Consider the following 18,895-nt stretch of genomic DNA (forward strand, 5'->3'; position numbering starts at 1 on the left):
CCTAAGCAGATTGCCTTTAACTCAAGTAGAAGCAGACCCTGCTCCTGCCATAAATATTCTTTCCATTCAGGAGTTGCCTGAATCTCCCCTCAATGCTAGGGACGTGGCTGCTGAAACTGCCACTGATCACATGCTTACATGCATGCTGACATGGGTGTTGTCAGGATGGCCTGACTCGTGTCCAGATGCAACATTTCAAAGTTTTTGGCAAAGGAGACATGCACTGTCTACCTTTAATGGGTGCCTTTTATGGGGTAGCAGGGTAGTCATCCCAGCATCATTGAGGTCTAGAATCTTGATCTCTCTGCATGAGGGACATCCTGAGATAGTCAGAATGAAAGCGCTTGCGCGCAGCCATCTTTGGTGGCCTGGCCTCGATAAAGCCATAGAGACCCAGGTGCATGGGTGACAAGTGTGCCAACAGTCTCGGCCTGAAATGCCTCAGGCCCAAGTACATAGGTGGGAGGAAACTCAAACCCCATGGTCTCGAGTGCATATAGATTATGCTGGACCCTTTCAGAGGCAATTCTTCCTGGTTGTCATTGATAGCCATTCCAAGTGGCTAGAGGTTGTTTCTGTTTCCTCCACTACTACTGCCAGGACCATCCAGGTGTTGAGAGGAATTTTTGCATCACACGGTCTTCCAGATGTTCTGGTTTTGGATAATGGCCTTCAATTTACCTCTTCTGAGTTCCAGGCTTTTCTTCAGGCCAACCTGATCTGGCATGCAACTTCGGCTCCTCTCTATCCATCCTCCAACAGAATGGCAGAAAGGATGGTGCGCACCACCAAAGATGCCCTCAAGAAATTGACTTACAGTAACTGGCATCACAGGTTAGCTGACTTTCTTCTTGCACACCACACCACACCTGGCACGACCACAGGGAAAACCCCAGCTGAACTTCACTGGGGTCACAAACTCATTACTAAATTGGACAGACTGCACCCAGACTGGGTGGCTTCACAGGTGTCGCATCCGCGGGCACCAAGGAGACTAAAGTTGGGTGATCTGGTCTGGGCTAGGAACTACGCTCCTGATCATCTGTGGTTCCTGCTGTCATCTGTAAGATCTCTGGACCTCTATCATACGAAGTGATCTTGGGAGATGGCCGCGTCCTGCAGCGTCACATCGATTAACTGCGCTGGCAGTTGTCCCCTGTGGATTCCACCCCTGCCTCCGCTCTTGGGGGTGAGGGGCCCAGGAATTAAGTTGCACTTCATGTCAACCTCCTGAGACACAATCTCACACTTCAGGTCAACCTTATGAGACACAATCTCACTGTTCCTGGGACGTACCGCAGGTCACTAGGGATTTCCCAGGGGAGGTGCAAGGACATCCTCAGAGTTCAGCTACTGCGCAGAACAGGGAGTCATGTGTCGGCCACAGGGGACTGGGAGTATTGGGGCACATCTGCAACGCAGATCAAGTCCGAGACTGGTCGCGGGCTCGAGGTACTACATTCCCTGGAGCCATCCAGAGTAGTGGGAAATCCTCAGCCAATTCAGAGGGTTGGGGAATTTCAGCTGCTCTCATGGAGCCTGGGGAGAGCTCTGGCAATTCTGCCGGCACGCCTCACCAGGGGTCACCTGCAAAACCTGTGCATAAAAGTCCTAGTCTAGCAAGCCCAACAGTCCTGGTCTGCCTAGCCGGGCAGGTGAGCTGACAGGCCAGGCACCCTCCCTAACCTTGCGTAGGTCACAACGGGCTAAGGCCCCTCCTAAGCATCTAGGCGAATATGTGAGGTTCTTGTCAGTACAAGGGACTTTACAGGTCTAGGTTGAGGAGATGGGACCTTTGTGGGGTAGAAGATAGACACGCAAAGTCCACATTAGAGAGTGGGTTGGTTGGCTAACTCTGTTAGTTATAAGAAGGGTGTCTGCTTGTGAGCAGACTATTATTTTCTTTTAATTTATTTTATTATTATTATAAAAAAATTGGAATTGTGTATGTTCTATCCAGGGGGGAGGGGTGTTGTGTCCTGGGCCTGATGAGGAAACTCAGCAGGCCCAGAATTGTTGCAAATGGTCCCGGGCATTCTAAAAGCTGCCCGGGACCAGACAGTGCGGCGCTAGCCTTGTGCACATGCGCAAGGCGCGAAGAAAGAAGACATCTTATTGGTTCACTCTGTCTGGAGTTCAAGCCCTATAAAAAGGCCTGCGTGCCTTTTGCTTTTTTGCTTGGAGTTGGAGTAGGAGAATAAAGCATCGATTCATTGTCACCATGCATCTTCATCATTCGCACGTGAACGGAGAACACAACAGAGACCACATTGACCTATTAGATCTAAACTTGCCCATTTTCCCAAAAAGGATTAAACGAAGCCTTGTCTAGATTGGTCTAAATACAGCTTCATTTTCTCATTCCTTCTGAACTGTGGGAGGAAGAGGCTAAACTAAAATAAGTTTTGCCAGATTAAAAAACAAGGGGGAAAACCATTTCCATGAAAAACTTTGATGCTGGCTTAGCAATAGCTCTTCCTTGGCCCCATTCAAGACTGTATACTTAGTCTTATTTGCAAAATAATCCCATGTCCGTTGCTTGGTTGCTGTAGGATTTCTTTCAAGGAAGTATGCATAAAATTGTAAAATGAAGGTTGTGATCATAACATACTTACCAGTGATTTGCATGAGATCTGAAACTCATTTGATTAATTAACAAAGGCTTTTATTAATTAAATGGTAGTTCAGGTAAAAATATTACTAATAGCATTCATAATTTGTATTGTACTGATATCTTAATGGGAAAAAATTGACAATTAGGCATATTTATGTGAAATCAGAGGAAGCCCAGTGAGAAAAACAATGGCCTAAATTACTCTGTTTATGCCTGGAATATCTTCATATATAAATTCTTATTTTTGTTTAGGTGTTTCAAGAAGTAGTATGCACCTTATTCTGGATCTGGTTCAGCTGACAAACTGTTACTCATATGTACAGAGGACCAGCATGGAATGCTATGAATGTAATCTCTGGGGAAATGGAGATATTTTTAAAACTCATATATTGATTTTTCTATTAGCGTTTTTATTACTTACCATCTCTTGTACAGCTAGGCTTCAGTCCAAATATACATCCTAAGATAATTGTAAGCACAATGACGCATAATACCTAGAAAAGAAAAGAAAGGAAGTTTTTTTTAAAAAAAATCTACTACACTAATTATATTCATCAGAACTCAATAAAGCAATGGGTTGATTGGCTGGTAAAAAGACAGAACATTTTTAAAACTAAAGACACTGTAACACACATAAGTTTACCAAATGTTTATTGCTACAGCTCTGGAAAGATGACATCATAGTGCTCATGCAGTATAATGTGGTGTTTTTTTAGACTGTCTGTCAAACAAGAATTTACACAGTAATACATTTCACAGTTATTTGTTTGTTTGTTTTTGTTTTAAAATCCTTTGAAAGTGTTAATTTTTTTTTCTATAATTAAGTAAGAGATTCTAAAGAAAAAACAGCCATCATTTTGTTATTGGTTATAATAGCCATATTCTAATAACCATTTTTATCCTACTGTTTTCAAAACTCTTCTTCAATTGTAACTTGAAGATTGTTTCCAAAAGTGATTAAGAAAGTAGAGAATTTGGTTGAATGAAATGTTTTATAAAAGGCTGCACATTATAAATTGTGAGATGTTTCTTGTGTGCTTCAGCTGTTCTACTCATGAGTAAACCACAAGACTTCCATCGTGTAGTCTTTTCCCAGGGTGCAGGTAGATGATCTCTCAATCTCTCTTTTATTTGGAAAGGCTTCTCCAGATAAAAACAATCATTGGCTTCTGGTTCACTATTGCAGCATTGTCTCTACTCCTTTGGGGACATCTATTCTGCTACAGAATCTCACTGGAAGCCCAACTTTATTGGACTTCCATAAAGGAAGGCCAATGATAGAGTTCTCCAATGTAATTAGATCAGCGTTTTTTCAAACTTAGCCATTTTAAGATGTGTGGACTTCAGCTCCCAGAATTCTGCAGTTATCATGCTGGCTATGGAATTCTGGGAGTTGAAGTCCACACATAATGGGCAAGGTTGGGGAACACTGATTTAGAGGGTTGCATGGTGATGCATAAGGCTAGCCCAGAGAATACAATCATACTTCCAAATGGCAGAGGTCAGCCAAATATTTGCACTTTGAAATCCTGTTTCTAAGCTTTCCTTTCCAAATAAAAGAGTGATCAAGTTGTTAGACGATGTCATGCTTGTCCTACAAATAAGACATTTTTTTCTTCAAAGAAAAACAGTTAAACAGTTTAACACAGTTTTTGAATCTGTTTTTTCTTCATGTTTTATGTTGAGGAAGACAGATTATCCAGTATTAGCCTATAATAATTTCTAAAAGCTATCATTCAAAGCTTACCCTTCAACTAAAAGAAGAAACAGACTTGGTGTCATTGGCTACAAAGACATTATTCTGAACGGTGCCAAATACTGAAGGGGAATATTACTTTATTTGACTGAATAATGAGGTGATTTTTTTTTTTACTATGGAGAAAGAGTGATGAGTAGAGAAATAAAATCTTCCAAAAAGCATGAGCAGAAAATAAAAATACTGGCTTCCACATGTGGACAGTGTCATATTACAAATGGGTATGTATTGTTTGCCCCAGTGAAAACTCCAGAGGGAATCATTGCGGTCAGAAAAGAAAAGAATGAATCTTTTTTTGCAGTCAGGAAATCTTGAGGGAAAAAAAACTTGTTCCTGTGGAACTGCACTGATGTATGTTCAACAACAAACCACACACAGGCAAGTTCGTAGCACCACAAACCTCAGAACATTTCAAAAATATTCTCATGTTTACAGCAAATTGACCAGTAAAGGGCAAATGTTAAATGTTATGGCTAACTACCAAAGGGGGGGGGGGAATCTAATAGACAAGGCTAAGGCAAATAGATTGAGCTGGACTACTTTTTTAAAAAATGTAACCAGTTTTCTGGAATATGCAATTATAATACGGGACTTACAACCACAGTTGAGCCCAAAATTTCTGTTGCTAAACAAGGCAGTTGTTAAGTGAATTTACTCCCATTTTATGACCTTTTTTGCCACAGTTGTTAAGCGAACCACTGCCGTTATTAAGTAAATCACATGATCATTAAGCAAATCTGGCTCCCCACATTGACGTTGTCAGAAGCCAGCTGAGAAGGTTACAAATGGTGATCACATGACCCAAGGACACTGCCACCATAACAAATGCATGCAGTTGCCAAGTGCCTGAATTTTGATCACATGGCCATAGGGAGGCAACGACGGTCATAAGTGTGAAAAATGGTCAGAAGCCACTTTTTGCAGTGCCGTGGTAACTTTGAATGGACATTAAATAAGTGGTTGTAAGTTGAGGGCTACCATATTTCCAAAATTTCTAAAATAAACGGCATGAGGAGCTGCTTACAAAAATCCAGCTCCACAGAGGCTTACAATAAAGAAGTACCAGTAATGTTTCCTGTAAACAGTGTTTGAATAACTATTTTCAATAGGGATATAGTATCGCAGGAGTTTCTCTATATTCAAAGATGGAAAAGGGGGAATTGAATGAAAATAGTTGGCCCCTGGTTTCCATATATCTCCATAAGTCTAAAGAACAGCACACTACTGACAAAGATGGTTTATATTTCTGTTTGAGACTGTGTATACAATGATAAATAAAACAGTGTTCAATGTGAGGGAAGTTAGCCCAGAGAAGGAAATATTAAAAGGGCAGAAAAATATATTTTTCCTCAAAAGGATTTTTAAAAGTATTTTTTGAAAAGCAGAAATCAAACCTGGCCCCAAATCTATCTCTTTGCCCCAAGCAAGAGCTAGCCCCATACAAATGCAGATGTAAAACCATCAGAAAGTTGAAGCCAGAGCACTCAAGACGACAAAGAGAAAATCTGCATGCCCCACCCAAACTCTAGGAGTCATTAGCCCCATCACCTGGGAAGCAGGATATGATAATAGGATTAAACCACAGATATCAAGGCCTAGAAAAACACTCAGAAATAGCCTCAAGGTTCATGCCACAGGAGCAGGAAACTATTCCAAACAAGGCTAGAGGGGGTATAAAAACCTACTGCCCATGTGCTCAACTGCTCTTTCCTCTCCTCTGCTCTTTCTTGCAAAGACCATCTTTCTGCTTCTTCAATAAACTGTAACCTTCTTCCCAAAGCAGTTGCCATGTTGCTTATTTATCCCCGGCTTGGATGAACCAGGATGAAGACTTACTTCTGACAATTGGAAGGGATCCTGGATGCACTTGGATGCATGCAAACCTCTCTTCGTGCTATTGATTTACTCTAAACAAATATTAAGCATTCCAAGATTTTATTCGGATTTCATTGCCACTTCAGAATACATGATTTTCCACAAAGACTTTTGAGTTGTGACTATACCCTACATTACAATAAGCAAATATGAATTAGTTATGTTTGCAAAATAAAAATAAAAATCCTAACGCAACTTTTATTAAATAAATACATTTGGATAAGATAAAGGATTTCTGGAAAAGAAACTCTTAAAACTCTTATCTGCAGATCTAAAATAGCTTGAAATTAAATTTCACTGAAAACTGGAATTTTTTCCAGGTAAAAGTGGTATTAATTAATTATGACAGACCAAAATTTTGAGTGACGTTCTTTCTTAGGTCATTGCCATCCTCTGTCTGTCTATATTTGTTTCCTGAGGTTATGCTTCAAACAGCAGGTTCTTAAGAACAGGGAGTGGACACAAAATTCTGGGGAACATTCTGCTCTTAATTGTAATAGAAGATGACAAATCATCATCAGTACTTAATAAAGAAACATTTGCAAATGTCACTAGGTTTTATACAGAGAATGGTGAGAGGCCCAATCCAGTCCTTTGCTTTGCGCAGTAAACTATCTTGCAACACCTCTGTGGTTGAAAAAGCCCCAATGGGAAAAATATGTAAAAGAAAACATTAATCCAAACCTTCACAAAAACTATTATGCACTCAGATTTAGCCAGGAAGTGCTGGAGTTGCTTTAAAGAAGAATTACAAAATGCAATTTACTTAATTAATTTATAGCCTATCCATCTCATATACATGATTCCCGGTAGCCAACCATTAAAACAGAGCAAAAACAATACAAATTAAAAACAAAAGAAATAGCATTGTTCTAAAAAAAAAAATAGCAGAAAACAGCAGCCAAGAACATCAATTCAATACAAAACAGTCTTAGCCATACTATCGGCACCGCAGGCTTGATGGCAAAGCCCAGTTTAGTGCCCTGTTGTGTCAGCTGATATTAGAGCATTAGACTTTAAATTTATGTAACATACATAAATTTAAAAATAAAAACAACATATATAAAAGATAATTGTGCTTTTAAGTTATATTCAAATCCCATATTTTCTTAGAAACAACACAGAACTATCATTTCTATCAGTGAAGTTTAGCTGTGCCGCTTCCTGCTGAGGCAGTAAAGACCACAGAAGGAATCAAATTGACAACCAATTAAGGTGTTTTTAAAAACCAAAATAAATTCTCTCTCTGTCTATGAAACAACCCTATTTTACTGCTAAATGTATTTTTGTATGTGTTTGTACTGTAACAAACTTTTAAATTCTAAACATGAGTATTTAGGCCCCTTACGATTTCCCCTGTATGGAAGGAAGGTAGTTGAAGCAGCAGTCTATAAATATGATGTTGTGATAATTATGGGCCCTGTTACCTGATGGTTAATTAAGTAAAATAACTTTTTCATGATAGCAAGGGAGTAAAACCTTTGAACAGCAAATTAAGCAAGCATTTTTAGATGAAAACAAGATAAATTGTATCATAACTTTAGCACCTGTACAGTATTATACAATATAACATATTGGCTACAAAGCTAGACTATTTTCCTCAGAATATTTCTTCACTGCTACTCTTGATGGCTGTGGTTTCTACAGCCTGTCTTGTAATCTGTTTGAGTGTCATCATAGCCTAATGTGGAAAAAAAAAAACCAGGAAGGAAAATAAAAATCAAGCAGAACATGAGAGTCAAAAATGGAAAAATATCAGAGTTTTTTCAACAGCCCTCATTCAAAGCTGTTTTGGTCTTGAACTATGTGTCATTATGCTTTTCTTCTGCACCTTTATGTGTTCCCCAAATTATTACTCATTTCTAAAGAATGTCATATACGCAGGATTAAAAATATATATCAACAAGCTTGGTTCAAATGTACAGATACCATGGATAGCTCATTCTATAGTTTATAAGCCAAATTTACTTTTAGGGCGAATCAATGGGTATGAACATGCTTGTTCACAGCTAAGTCATAACACAGCATGATATAAGAATGCCTTCAACTAGCTTTACCCCATATTTTATATCCAAAGGTGAAATAACATCTGCCAATGGAATACATTTCTTCTTTTTCCTCCACTACCATCCAAATATCTTAGTTTAATATCAAGTTTAATTAACTTGAAGCATGCAAGTGCAGGAGAAAATCCTGCTTCATGAACCAAAGTAGCTGGACAGATGAAGCCTAAAGGAAGCCTAGCACTGTACAGGGTTCCAGATATGATTGTGTTCACTGAAGTATTCATGAGAGATTGATTATTTCCACCAACTACCCCTACATTTCCAGTTGTCAGGAAACAGTCTGAAGTGCTACATATGTTTGAATAATCTTCTGATATAAATAATTCTTGACTTATAAACATTTATTTAGTGACCATTCAAAGCTACAGTGGCACTCAAAAAGTGACTTATATGACTGTTTTCACACTGAGCCACCATTGCAGCATCATGATTCAGCCGCTTGGCTGAATCTAGCATGTATTTATGACAGTTGTTGTGTCCAGAGTCATGTAGTAACCTTTTGTGACCCTCTGACAAGCAAAGTCAATAGAGAAACCAGATTCACTTGAGAACCATGTTATTAACTGAACAACTGCAGTGATTCACTTAATGATTGTGGCAAGAAAAATCACAAAAGGAGGCAAAAGTCACTTAACAACTATCTTCTTGGCAATGGAAATTTTGGGCCCTGTTATGCTCATAAGTAAAGGACGACCTATACCAGGGATAGGCAACCTTGGCTCTTTTATGACTCGGTGGAATTCAACTCCCAGAATTCCTGGGCCAGCATGGCTCAGCTTGGAAACTTCTCCCTTTCCCCTCAGCATGGCTGGCTCAGGAATTCTGGGAGTTGAAGTCCATGAGTCATAAAAGAGCCACGGTTGCCTACCCCTGACCTATACTGAACAAGAGTGGAATTTGCAGAAATAGATTCAGATGACATGTGGAATGCAAACTATATACCGTATTTTCCGGCGTATAAGACAACCCCCAACTTTGGAGAAGATTTGCATGGTTTAGAAAGTCGTCTTATACGCCGGAAAACACGGTAGGTAGGATGAGATGAAGATTACTGAGCTCAGTAGAAAAGTGTATACAACTTAAAATAAATGCACTTAATTAGAGTTTCGCATGGCTGAAAATTGGCCTATATGAGCAGTCTTCTAAAGGGAAGATTGTGTACCACAAAGAAGAGCCCTGGGTTTTTTTGGTACCCAGCTGTAAAACAACTTCTGTCCTGAGGCAAATTTAAATTACTCCCAATGGTCATGCTGTCAATGTATACTGACATTAGGGAATGAACTCAAGAAAAAAAGGTCATGCAATTGCAAAAGTGAAAAGTGTGTGTGGGGGGGAGGGACATTGGAGACTTTACATATGATTTTGTTGGGTTTCAAGACCATAGACAAATCTAGGCATTCTAAGCCTAAACTCCAATATAAATTCCCCAGTGTTCAAAGTTTTAGGTGGGGTGTTCATGGGACCGGAAGGCAAACCGAGAAAAAATAACAAATGTATTCGGAGGATCTAGAATGATTGATGTGATTCTTAAGAAGCAGAGTGTACTGCTAAAGTTACAAAAATGTTCTTTTTTCCCCAAAACTGTTTTTATGCTTGCTACTGCACTTGGTAAGGCATTTACTTGAATAAATCAAGTTGCCTATTTCTAAGCCATCATCTTCTTAAACAGATTTTAAAATAGTCTAGTTTTATATGTTTCTTGCCTTTGCATAGCCATATTCAGGGCCTTTACAGAGATCATAATACTTCATAACATTTTTATGGCATACTGCACAGAGAATATAAATTAGCCCTGGGTTTAGCCACACTAGTGGCCAATTCAGTCATTGAGTCAAGTACCATAACTGTTCATTACTACATAGAAGGAAACCAATTGAGATAGAGAAATTTTACCAAGAACAGGCTACAAACCCTGAGGCCAAATAGAAATGGCTCAGACAGGATGAAATCACAATACAGTACTTGTGGAACAGAAACAGCCAAACCAGCAACAACTCTAATGACATATTAAGACCCTCACAGATGGAAGAGAGGAAGCAAAGAGCTTTTACTTTTTTTCTATTATTTTTAATTTCCATATGGGTATTGTTCTCTCTGACAGGTATCAGTCCTATTCATTAGGCTTGCTTTTGCAGTATAATTATGGGTGTGCTTTTAATTGTGCCAAGCTTAGAGTTGAAAAAGCAGACATTTGAGCTGTGAAGAACACTACTTGAAAGAAATAAAAATCTCTGTTGGATACCAGTAAGTTCCTTTTCCAAACCAATCTTCTGAAGACCCCCCAGGCAGTTACATTCTGGAAGATTAGCCACTTTATTAGTCAGCAACAGACGTATTATAGCACATACCCAGCAACCGATTTCTTATTGTGACAAGATCTTAATCACAAAGACAACCTCCCTGGTTGCTCTCCATTCAGTTTAAGCCTTTTAGACAATACTGGGGTCCAAGCTTGTGATTTGTTTGCAAATTCAAGAGATTAAGGAGAGCTAAAATGATTTATGGGCCCAATCTCCTGATTCTGGGATAACACTTTCCCCCAAGTTTTCTTTAAGCAGAAAGTTGATCTTTAAAGAATGTCCTCCAGAACAATACTGACTGCAGGTGGGCTGGATTTTTGGCTCAAAAAAAGTCAAATGGATAACTGAAATGGATTTTCTTCCACGATGCCAGGTCTTACATATGTTCCAAAGAAGACAGGTGATGAGAGTTGGACACCCCCTCCCCAGCCCAACTAAGAAATAATCTAGGAACACCCCAACTAAACTGGGTCAACAGCAGCCTGAGGCTAAAACAGCAAACACTTGACACACACAATGAGGAACCAGCTAGCAGCAATCAGGACACAACAATAAAAGTAATTAACACCTTTTAGGCAAGAAAAAGGAACTAACAATAGTCACAAACCAGCAAATCAAGAAAGACAAATTTTAACTCACCAATTAGAAATGGTAAGTTTGTTACCAATCAGAAATGACAAGTTTGGAAACCACAAAAGGGTATAAAAACCCCTGTTTAAAGATCACTCTGTCTAGCTAGCCGGGGACTCGAGCTGAATTGTCACTCAACGCTGATCCTCGAAATAAAACCTCTTTCTGGTAGCTGGCTTCACGATCTATTTCTTCTGCACTGCGCTGTCAAGGAGAATCCCGGCTGGAAGAACCGAACGGGGGAATTCCTCCCAACAATCTGGCGACCTACGAAGGGACTTCCAGCTCACCCAGCCACCGGACCGGGCCCGGAAGAGTCATCACCCAGCCGGCAGCGGACACTTTGATCCGTGGGGAAGCCTCCTCGGACCCTGCCCGGTCGGCATCGGGTAGCAAAGGGAGTTTTTGAGTCTTATGCTCGAACAGCTACCAGGAAAGAGGGTAAGTGCCACCAAATTTAAATCTATTAGGTTAAAGGGTCTGGGGGAACGAAAGGAAGAATGCATGAGTGTGTATGTGAGGCATCCTCCTCTTAGAATCAGCTGGAGCTCGCTCCCTCCGTGTGCCCTCTAGCCGCACCCCGACCTGCTGCTAGCTCTAGTAGAGCCGTGACCGGTGGAATTCGGGAAAGCAAGGGGGGGGCACCGGAGCGTGAGACCTTCTGGTGAGAGAGGAGGACCGAGCGGGCAGAGAAAGAGAGAGAAAACTCTATTCTGGGCAAGCCAGGACCCCTTCTGCCAGTAAATATTAAAGCAGTAGCCCCGAGCAGAGGTGGCCGCTCACCTCCGAGAATCTGTATTGGGAAAGAAGTCTCGCAAGGAGACTTCGACTGTGTATTGGGAAAGAAGTCTCGCAAGGAGACTTCGACTGTGTATTGGGAAAGAAGTCTCGCAAGGAGACTTCGACTGTGTATTGGGAAAGAAGTCTCGCAAGGAGACTTCGACTGTGTATTGGGAAAGAAGTCTCGCAAGGAGACTTCGACTGTGTATTGGGAAAGAAGTCTCGCAAGGAGACTTCGACTGTGTATTGGGAAAGAAGTCTCGCAAGGAGACTTCGACTGTATTAGGAGAAAGAAGTCTCGCAAGGAGACTTCGACTGTATTAGGAGAAAGAAGTCTCGCAAGGAGACTTCGACTGTTAGTGCCCTTTAACATTGAAAGGAAAATCCCGTTATAAAAGAATGGGGAGTTCCAATTCAAGGGCTGAAGTGGGTTTAAAACCCCGTTATAAAAGGTTGGGGAGTTCCAATTCAAGGGCCGAAGTGGGTTTCCCAGTTGAGAGCTTGCTCGAAGCCTGGGACAGGAATCAGCTTCCTGTCTAGGCTGGAATGAAGAAGAAGCGATTAGGGGAATTATGTAGGAAATGGGCTTTGCTTAAAGATGACCGCGGGAGACAAATTTGGCCCGAAGGTGGCACCCTAGAAATCAGAATACTAAAAGAACTTAGGTCAAGGATAGAGCCAACCCAACTACCGTACTCGTATTGCTGGGTCGAACTATCCAGACAGAGGAACCCGACCCAAGTCAACTTGGACCCCCAGCCTCCCTTAGATAACCCTGAACTGACCTTCATGGCCCCCTTGTTGAACAGGCCCATACCCGGGCGACCGAGGGGCCAGACAGGACACATTTTAACCCACACCCCTTTCTCCCCGTCCGATTTGGTTGTTTGGAAAAAGGATACTGCCACCTTTCGTGCGGATCCTCAAACCGTTATAGAGACCATAAAGTCTATTGTAGACACTCACAATTGGATTTTGCTGCTTCTGGACTTTCCTAGATGCAGAAAGGATCTGTTTAATTGGCAGAACCTGGAAAGCATGGGGGTTGGCCAGAGCACAGAACCTTTTGTTAGGGAAAAGGGAGAGAATGTGTGAAAATGAAATGGAATGAGTGAATGAAAGAATTGGATTTGGGCAACTAGCTGGTAAGGCCCTGTAAGCAATGCAAAGTTAGGAAAGAAGTCTCACAAGGAGACTTCGACTGTGTAGTGTATGAAAGAAAGACTTTGCTTAGGGCCTTGCTGGGAAACCAATTTGGCTAAATAAAGGTACTTAAAAGGGAAAATAAGAAATAGTGATTCTCTCTGTCTCTCTCTCTCTCTCTCTCTTCTCTATGCAACCACGTGGTATGTTTAAAATATGTGCCTTCCCTAACTTGAGTTATCTGAAATTTATGGTGGGAATGACTAGGATGTGTAAAACTAAGACTTCTGTTCGCTTGTCTTTGTGTATATGTTTGTCAAAGTCTGTGCATGAGAGGTAAATGTGACTATTAACTGTTTCAAATCCAAAGAAAAAAGAATTTTAAATTCTGCTAGAAATTATGCTTAAAAATAAGCCACAAAAAGGAAATACCTCACTCTGTTTGTCTGGCCAACAAACAGAGTGAAGAAAAAGAATGGTGTTTGTTTGTTTGTTTGTTTTCCTCTTTCTCTCTGTGTACGCTCAAGAACAGCCTTAAGTTACCATGAGGGATTGTTTTAAGTTTATCTGTTGGAAAAGTTTCACTTGCATTTACTGTATGTGTTTTATCTTTCCTTTTCCTGAAAAATGTGTGTCTATCTACAAGAGCCTTTTGAAACTCAAGTCTGCTTGTGTGGGGAAATAATTTTTTAAAGTTACTTTTCTTATCCTATCACTTACTGGTGAAACTACTATGAAGCTTTCTGAAACATAAGCATTTCTCAATCTCTAAAATGATGTGGTCTATTTTAGAATAAATGTTCTCCTACCTCTGGAAAGTTGCACACCTTAAAATATTAGGCTTTTAAAATTATTTGGAGTTTTCAGCATTTTCAAACTGCCTGCAAGTTACCCCCCTTCCAATTCTTTTCCTGCCCTTTGTTCTCCATACCTTTTGTCTGCCTCTCCTGGTAGACTCCACCCAGAAAGCGGGGGGGGGAGACCTTGTTCTTGTATCTTTCAGCCCTGAAACCTTCTCCCAAGCCTTTGGAAGCAGAACACACAGACCCAGATGCTGCCTCCATCCATTTGAGCCATGGAATTGAGTTTTGAATCCAGCCATCCACTAAAAAGCCACCAAACAATCTGAGTGGAATATCTTCCCAAGTCCTACCATTTACCCAGATGCCTGTGAGAGCTGCAGAAGGAAGGTGGTGCCATGTGAAGCCTCAGAAGAGAAAATTAAGACTGTGGGGGGAGGGTGGAAACTCATTGTAAACTTTTCTTTCTTGCCCCATTTGTATTGTAACAAGCCAGTTGAATGTATTAATGGAGAGATGGCATTTAGGAATAGGTGGCAGAACAAGTACTGAACACCTTGGACTTCTATCTGGTGGGAGGGAAAACTTTTCCAGAATGTTTGTATTGCCTGTTTTGTAGAAATAGCTGCATATGCACACATACACCATTCACACCATTCAGAGTCTATTCCCTCCACCTACCTTCAGTAAAGTTCCCCAGGCTGATTTTTGCTCTATTGCACCAAAGCTTTGTGGGACCAACTTCCAACAGATTCCAAGGGGTAGGGAACTAGGCCCCCTCAGGTGATTTGCAATTCATATGCCCTGACTAAGGAAACAACAGGAAAAATCACAAACTTCAGCCCTGAATATCTTGCACTGGTGAGCCCAGATTGGGATTCCTAGAGCTCAGTATGTGCAATTTAAAGAAAAATTTAATAGCCTGGCATATTGGACATTACAAACCTGGATGCACTGAATTAAGAGCTAAGGCAGGAAACAACCCCTAAAAACGGGCAACCATGTACTAAGGAAAACCATGGCTGTGAAGAATTTTGGGGGGTATGCAAACCTGACTGGAAGCTAAAGGTGACATCCAACATTTAAGAGAACTAGCACAAAACATTGGGCACAACCAGTCATCCTGGAACCTTTCCTGGCTCTTTTCATGGTTACCAGACTTCCATTGGTTGAAAATTCTCATTGTTAGTATAATCACAGTCGCAATAGGTGGAGCCCTCCTTTGTTGCCTATGCCAATTAGCACCTTTAGGGTTAAAATGCCTAAAGGTCTGCACAACTCCCATCAGAAGCAAGGGACAGAGCAAGAAAACATCTCTCATGATGTGCCAAATTGATCACCACTACCGTATATATGAACCAGTTGGGCTAATCACTGATACATCAGTAATAGCCCAAAATGGGGGAATTGATGAGAGTTGGACACCCCCTCCCCAGCCCAACTAAGAAATAATCTAGGAACACCCCAACTAAACTGGGTCAACAGCAGCCTGAGGCTAAAACAGCAAACACTTGACACACACAATGAGGAACCAGCTAGCAGCAATCAGGACACAACAATAAAAGTAATTAACACCTTTTAGGCAAGAAAAAGGAACTAACAATAGTCACAAACCAGCAAATCAAGAAAGACAAATTTTAACTCACCAATTAGAAATGGTAAGTTTGTTACCAATCAGAAATGACAAGTTTGGAAACCACAAAAGGGTATAAAAACCCCTGTTTAAAGATCACTCTGTCTAGCTAGCCGGGGACTCAAGCTGAATTGTCACTCAACGCTGATCCTCGAAATAAAACCTCTTTCTGGTAGCTGGCTTCACGATCTATTTCTTCTGCACTGCGCTGTCAAGGAGAATCCCGGCTGGAAGAACCGAACGGGGGAATTCCTCCCAACACAGGTATTTAGCATAACAAACTAAAAGTGCTCAACTCACAACATGATGGTGGGTCAGGAAAGTCCTGTAGAAGGGTGAATATAAGGAAGACAGATGTGGAGCATGAGAGAGGAGAGCAAGTACATCTGCTGAATGAGGTCATACTAATTTTCTTAAATCAGTTATTTATACATTATTTTATCTCAAAGATACATGGTGATAAATCCACAATACAGCTCATCTTCAGACCAAAGAAGTTAAAGGGCACCTAGACAGAATCTGTCCTACTTCCTTTGTATTACTTAATACAAAGTAGTTTTGTATTAGAAGCAGCTGTACAAAGCAAAGTAGCTTTGTACTAGAAGCAGCTGTTCTTCTAGTACTGATAAACCAAGCAATAGGATAATCCCAATTAAATGTGAATTAGAAAAATGAAACATCTATGGTAAGTGCAAGTACGGAAAGGAAATTAAAGTGCAAATAATATTAACTGGCACTGGAAAATATAAGCCTGTTAGACCCAATATCTAGCATGTATTTCTTGTTTATGTATTTTAGAAACTGCTCCTCTCCCTTACAGAGGGACTCTGGGTGGTGTACAAATAAAATGCTAAAAACTGAACATAAAAATTTAAAACAGAAGCAAAAATAGTAAAAGATTCAACCTTTAAAAGGTAATTAAAAGGCAGGGGAGGGGCCTTCAGGGCACTAACAAGACCCATAGGAGCCATATGTTCCTTTCTGAACCCCAAGTAAGTTGGCAGATTCAAGTCTTCAGATATTTTGAAGAAAGAATATTCCAAAGGGCATAGTGTATACAGTGTAGACTTCTTCAAATGATGCCCCACCCCAATGGCCATTCTCACTGGGAATTCTGGCTCCAGAGGGCATTTAATTGGAGGGGGCTGCTCCAAGCAAGATTCATTTGCTTGTCTCAACAAGGGATCTGTTTAAAATAGTTCAGGCAATACTACCACTTGGACATTATTCAGGATAGGGTTAAGGATGGTATATAATACTTTGCTCCTGAGAGAGCAAATCATTGAGTTTAAACCCTACCCTAAGATCTCTTACTGTTTGTGTCACCCATGTAGTTCTTCTGGAGAAGCTGATACTAAAGGAATTGCACTCTGTGCATCAATCTTCCTTAAACCTTTTTCTTCCTTTTTAAAGTTATGGAGGAACCCCAAAACAGTTTTTGTTTACTTGGGTTATATTTATCAAAATTTTACCATATGAAAAATTAAAACTGATGTATTCTCACAATTGTTTGATGGGATTCAACATATGCTGGCAATTTTTTTTTTTCATGGATCCCTGACAGACATTTGAGGGATCTCAACATTATAGCCCACACTCCTAGAATTGCACTTTAACAAACACTGCTCTATACGTTTAGAAGCCTGTCTCTATATATTATTTATGGTTACAAGTGTTTTGGGAAGAAATCAAGGCACTGAAACCATCACATCTGATGAAATCAAGCCTTCTGTCAATCACAATTGTGGTATTTGTGATTGTGCAGGGATAGAAAATGACTTGACCATGGCCCAGAAAACTTTGTAGTCTCTAAAGTCAGAGGTGTCTATAATCACGCCACAGATTAGCTTTCTTTAACCTGGCATCTTCCAGATCTGATGGCACTAAATTACCTGGGAAAGGTCCCACTATAAACGGGAAGGTATCAAGGCACACAGCAACAGGGGGACTGTCTTACACCAACCAGACTAGTGTGATTACCACTGAGTCCCAACAGCGGTCCAGGGAACCAGGCAGCATTTCTCCCAGTCCTACCCAGAGATTTAGACCTTCTCCACGCAAAATGTTTATCCATGCGTTTCAGCCCTCTCCTTGCAAAGCCCGGGTAGCTTTCTGTTTCCAACCAATTGCGCAAAAGTCCTTAAGCAAAGTCTGCATCCTTTTCAACACCCATCTTTCCTTCTCTGACCTCAGAGAAGCCTCATCCTCACAGTCGCCCCGCGAAGTGAGTCGCTTGGAACCCGGCTAAGACGCCCCCCTTTGGAGTCCAAGCGCTTTCCTCCAGTCCGGGGCTGAGCTGTCCTCCGAAAGCGCGCCGCCTCCTTACCAGGGAGAGGACTTTGTAGGAAGGATCCTTGTTTTTCCCTTTGAGCGCCGCCGCCGCCGCCGCCGCTTTCTCCGGCTCCTCCGACACCTCCAGAGCCGGCAGCATGGGCACCGCGGCTGAATTCGGTGGCTCTGTCCCGTAGGGGCGGAAGCTTTTCTCTTGGCCGTTAGAAGCGCCTTCGCTCGCCATCGCCTCAGCCGCGCCTGGTCTCGATTGGACTGGACCTGCTGCAGCCTCGGTTAATAAGCTGCTGTGATCCCACCTCTTCTGCTTCGGGCTCTCTTCAGACTCCGGATGCTTTGGTTTCCCGTCTTGGTTCGGCCTCCCCCGCTCCCCGCCCGCGCTTTCAGGGGATTGAGGGTGGGTTCCCATGCGTCCGAGTGGGAATATTAGAGACTTAGCCGGAAGGTGATTGGGGTTGTTTACGCACGGGGTTGAGGGTACAGCGTTTCTGTGTGTGTGTGTGTGTGTGTGTGTGTGTGTGTGTGTGTGTGTGTGTAGAGGAAAAGAGGGGAGGGGAGGGGAGGGAAAGTCGGGAGAGCAGCCACCTTATTTACACAAATTTTCCAGAAGGCAAAGCCATCTCTTCATTTCTAGACTGAAATGAAATCTATGTTCTGGAGGCTCATGATGGATGCTTAGTAGAAATGGCTTGCTGTCTTGGCAGTTCAAACATGAAATTCAAGCACACAGGCCCTTCACCCTTCCTGCCTTTCTGCTATTATCTTTTGGTCAGCTGAAGTCAAAACCTTCTGAAATCAGCTGCATGGATAAGGTCAGGTTGTTCTTTGGTTAGAGGCAGGCATTGCCCAAGAGGGATTGTGAGTATAGATTTTCCTTTTCTAATTGTATTTATTTATTTGTAAGTACAGAACTGGAATCTTGCAGATGTTCTGTTACTTCAATACATTTTGTGTATTCTCTCCCCTCCTTTTTCTATATACAGTTGCCTAGCGATTGAACTCCTTTGAG

At 41.4% G+C, this 18,895-nt stretch overlaps 1 protein-coding gene across 1 annotated transcript in view; it reads right to left on the minus strand.

The window, feature by feature from the left end:
• ENPP1 (ectonucleotide pyrophosphatase/phosphodiesterase 1) overlaps positions 1–18,360 on the minus strand; it is a 59,086-nt gene extending 40,726 nt beyond the window's left edge. Inside the window, exons 1-2 of the mRNA XM_039324124.1 lie at positions 17,924–18,360; positions 3,036–3,108 (exon numbers count right to left, since the gene is read on the minus strand). Coding sequence (XP_039180058.1) covers positions 3,036–3,108; positions 17,924–18,295 — 445 coding nt within the window. The 5' untranslated portion in view covers positions 18,296–18,360. The remainder of the gene's footprint in view (positions 1–3,035; positions 3,109–17,923) is intronic.
• Positions 18,361–18,895: the final 535 nt, after the last annotated feature.

The sequence above is a fragment of the Crotalus tigris genome, unplaced genomic scaffold, assembly GCF_016545835.1.
Source record: "Crotalus tigris isolate CLP2741 ecotype Arizona unplaced genomic scaffold, ASM1654583v1 scf7180000017611.44802233496:7321179, whole genome shotgun sequence".
Lineage (NCBI taxonomy): Eukaryota > Metazoa > Chordata > Lepidosauria > Squamata > Viperidae > Crotalus > Crotalus tigris.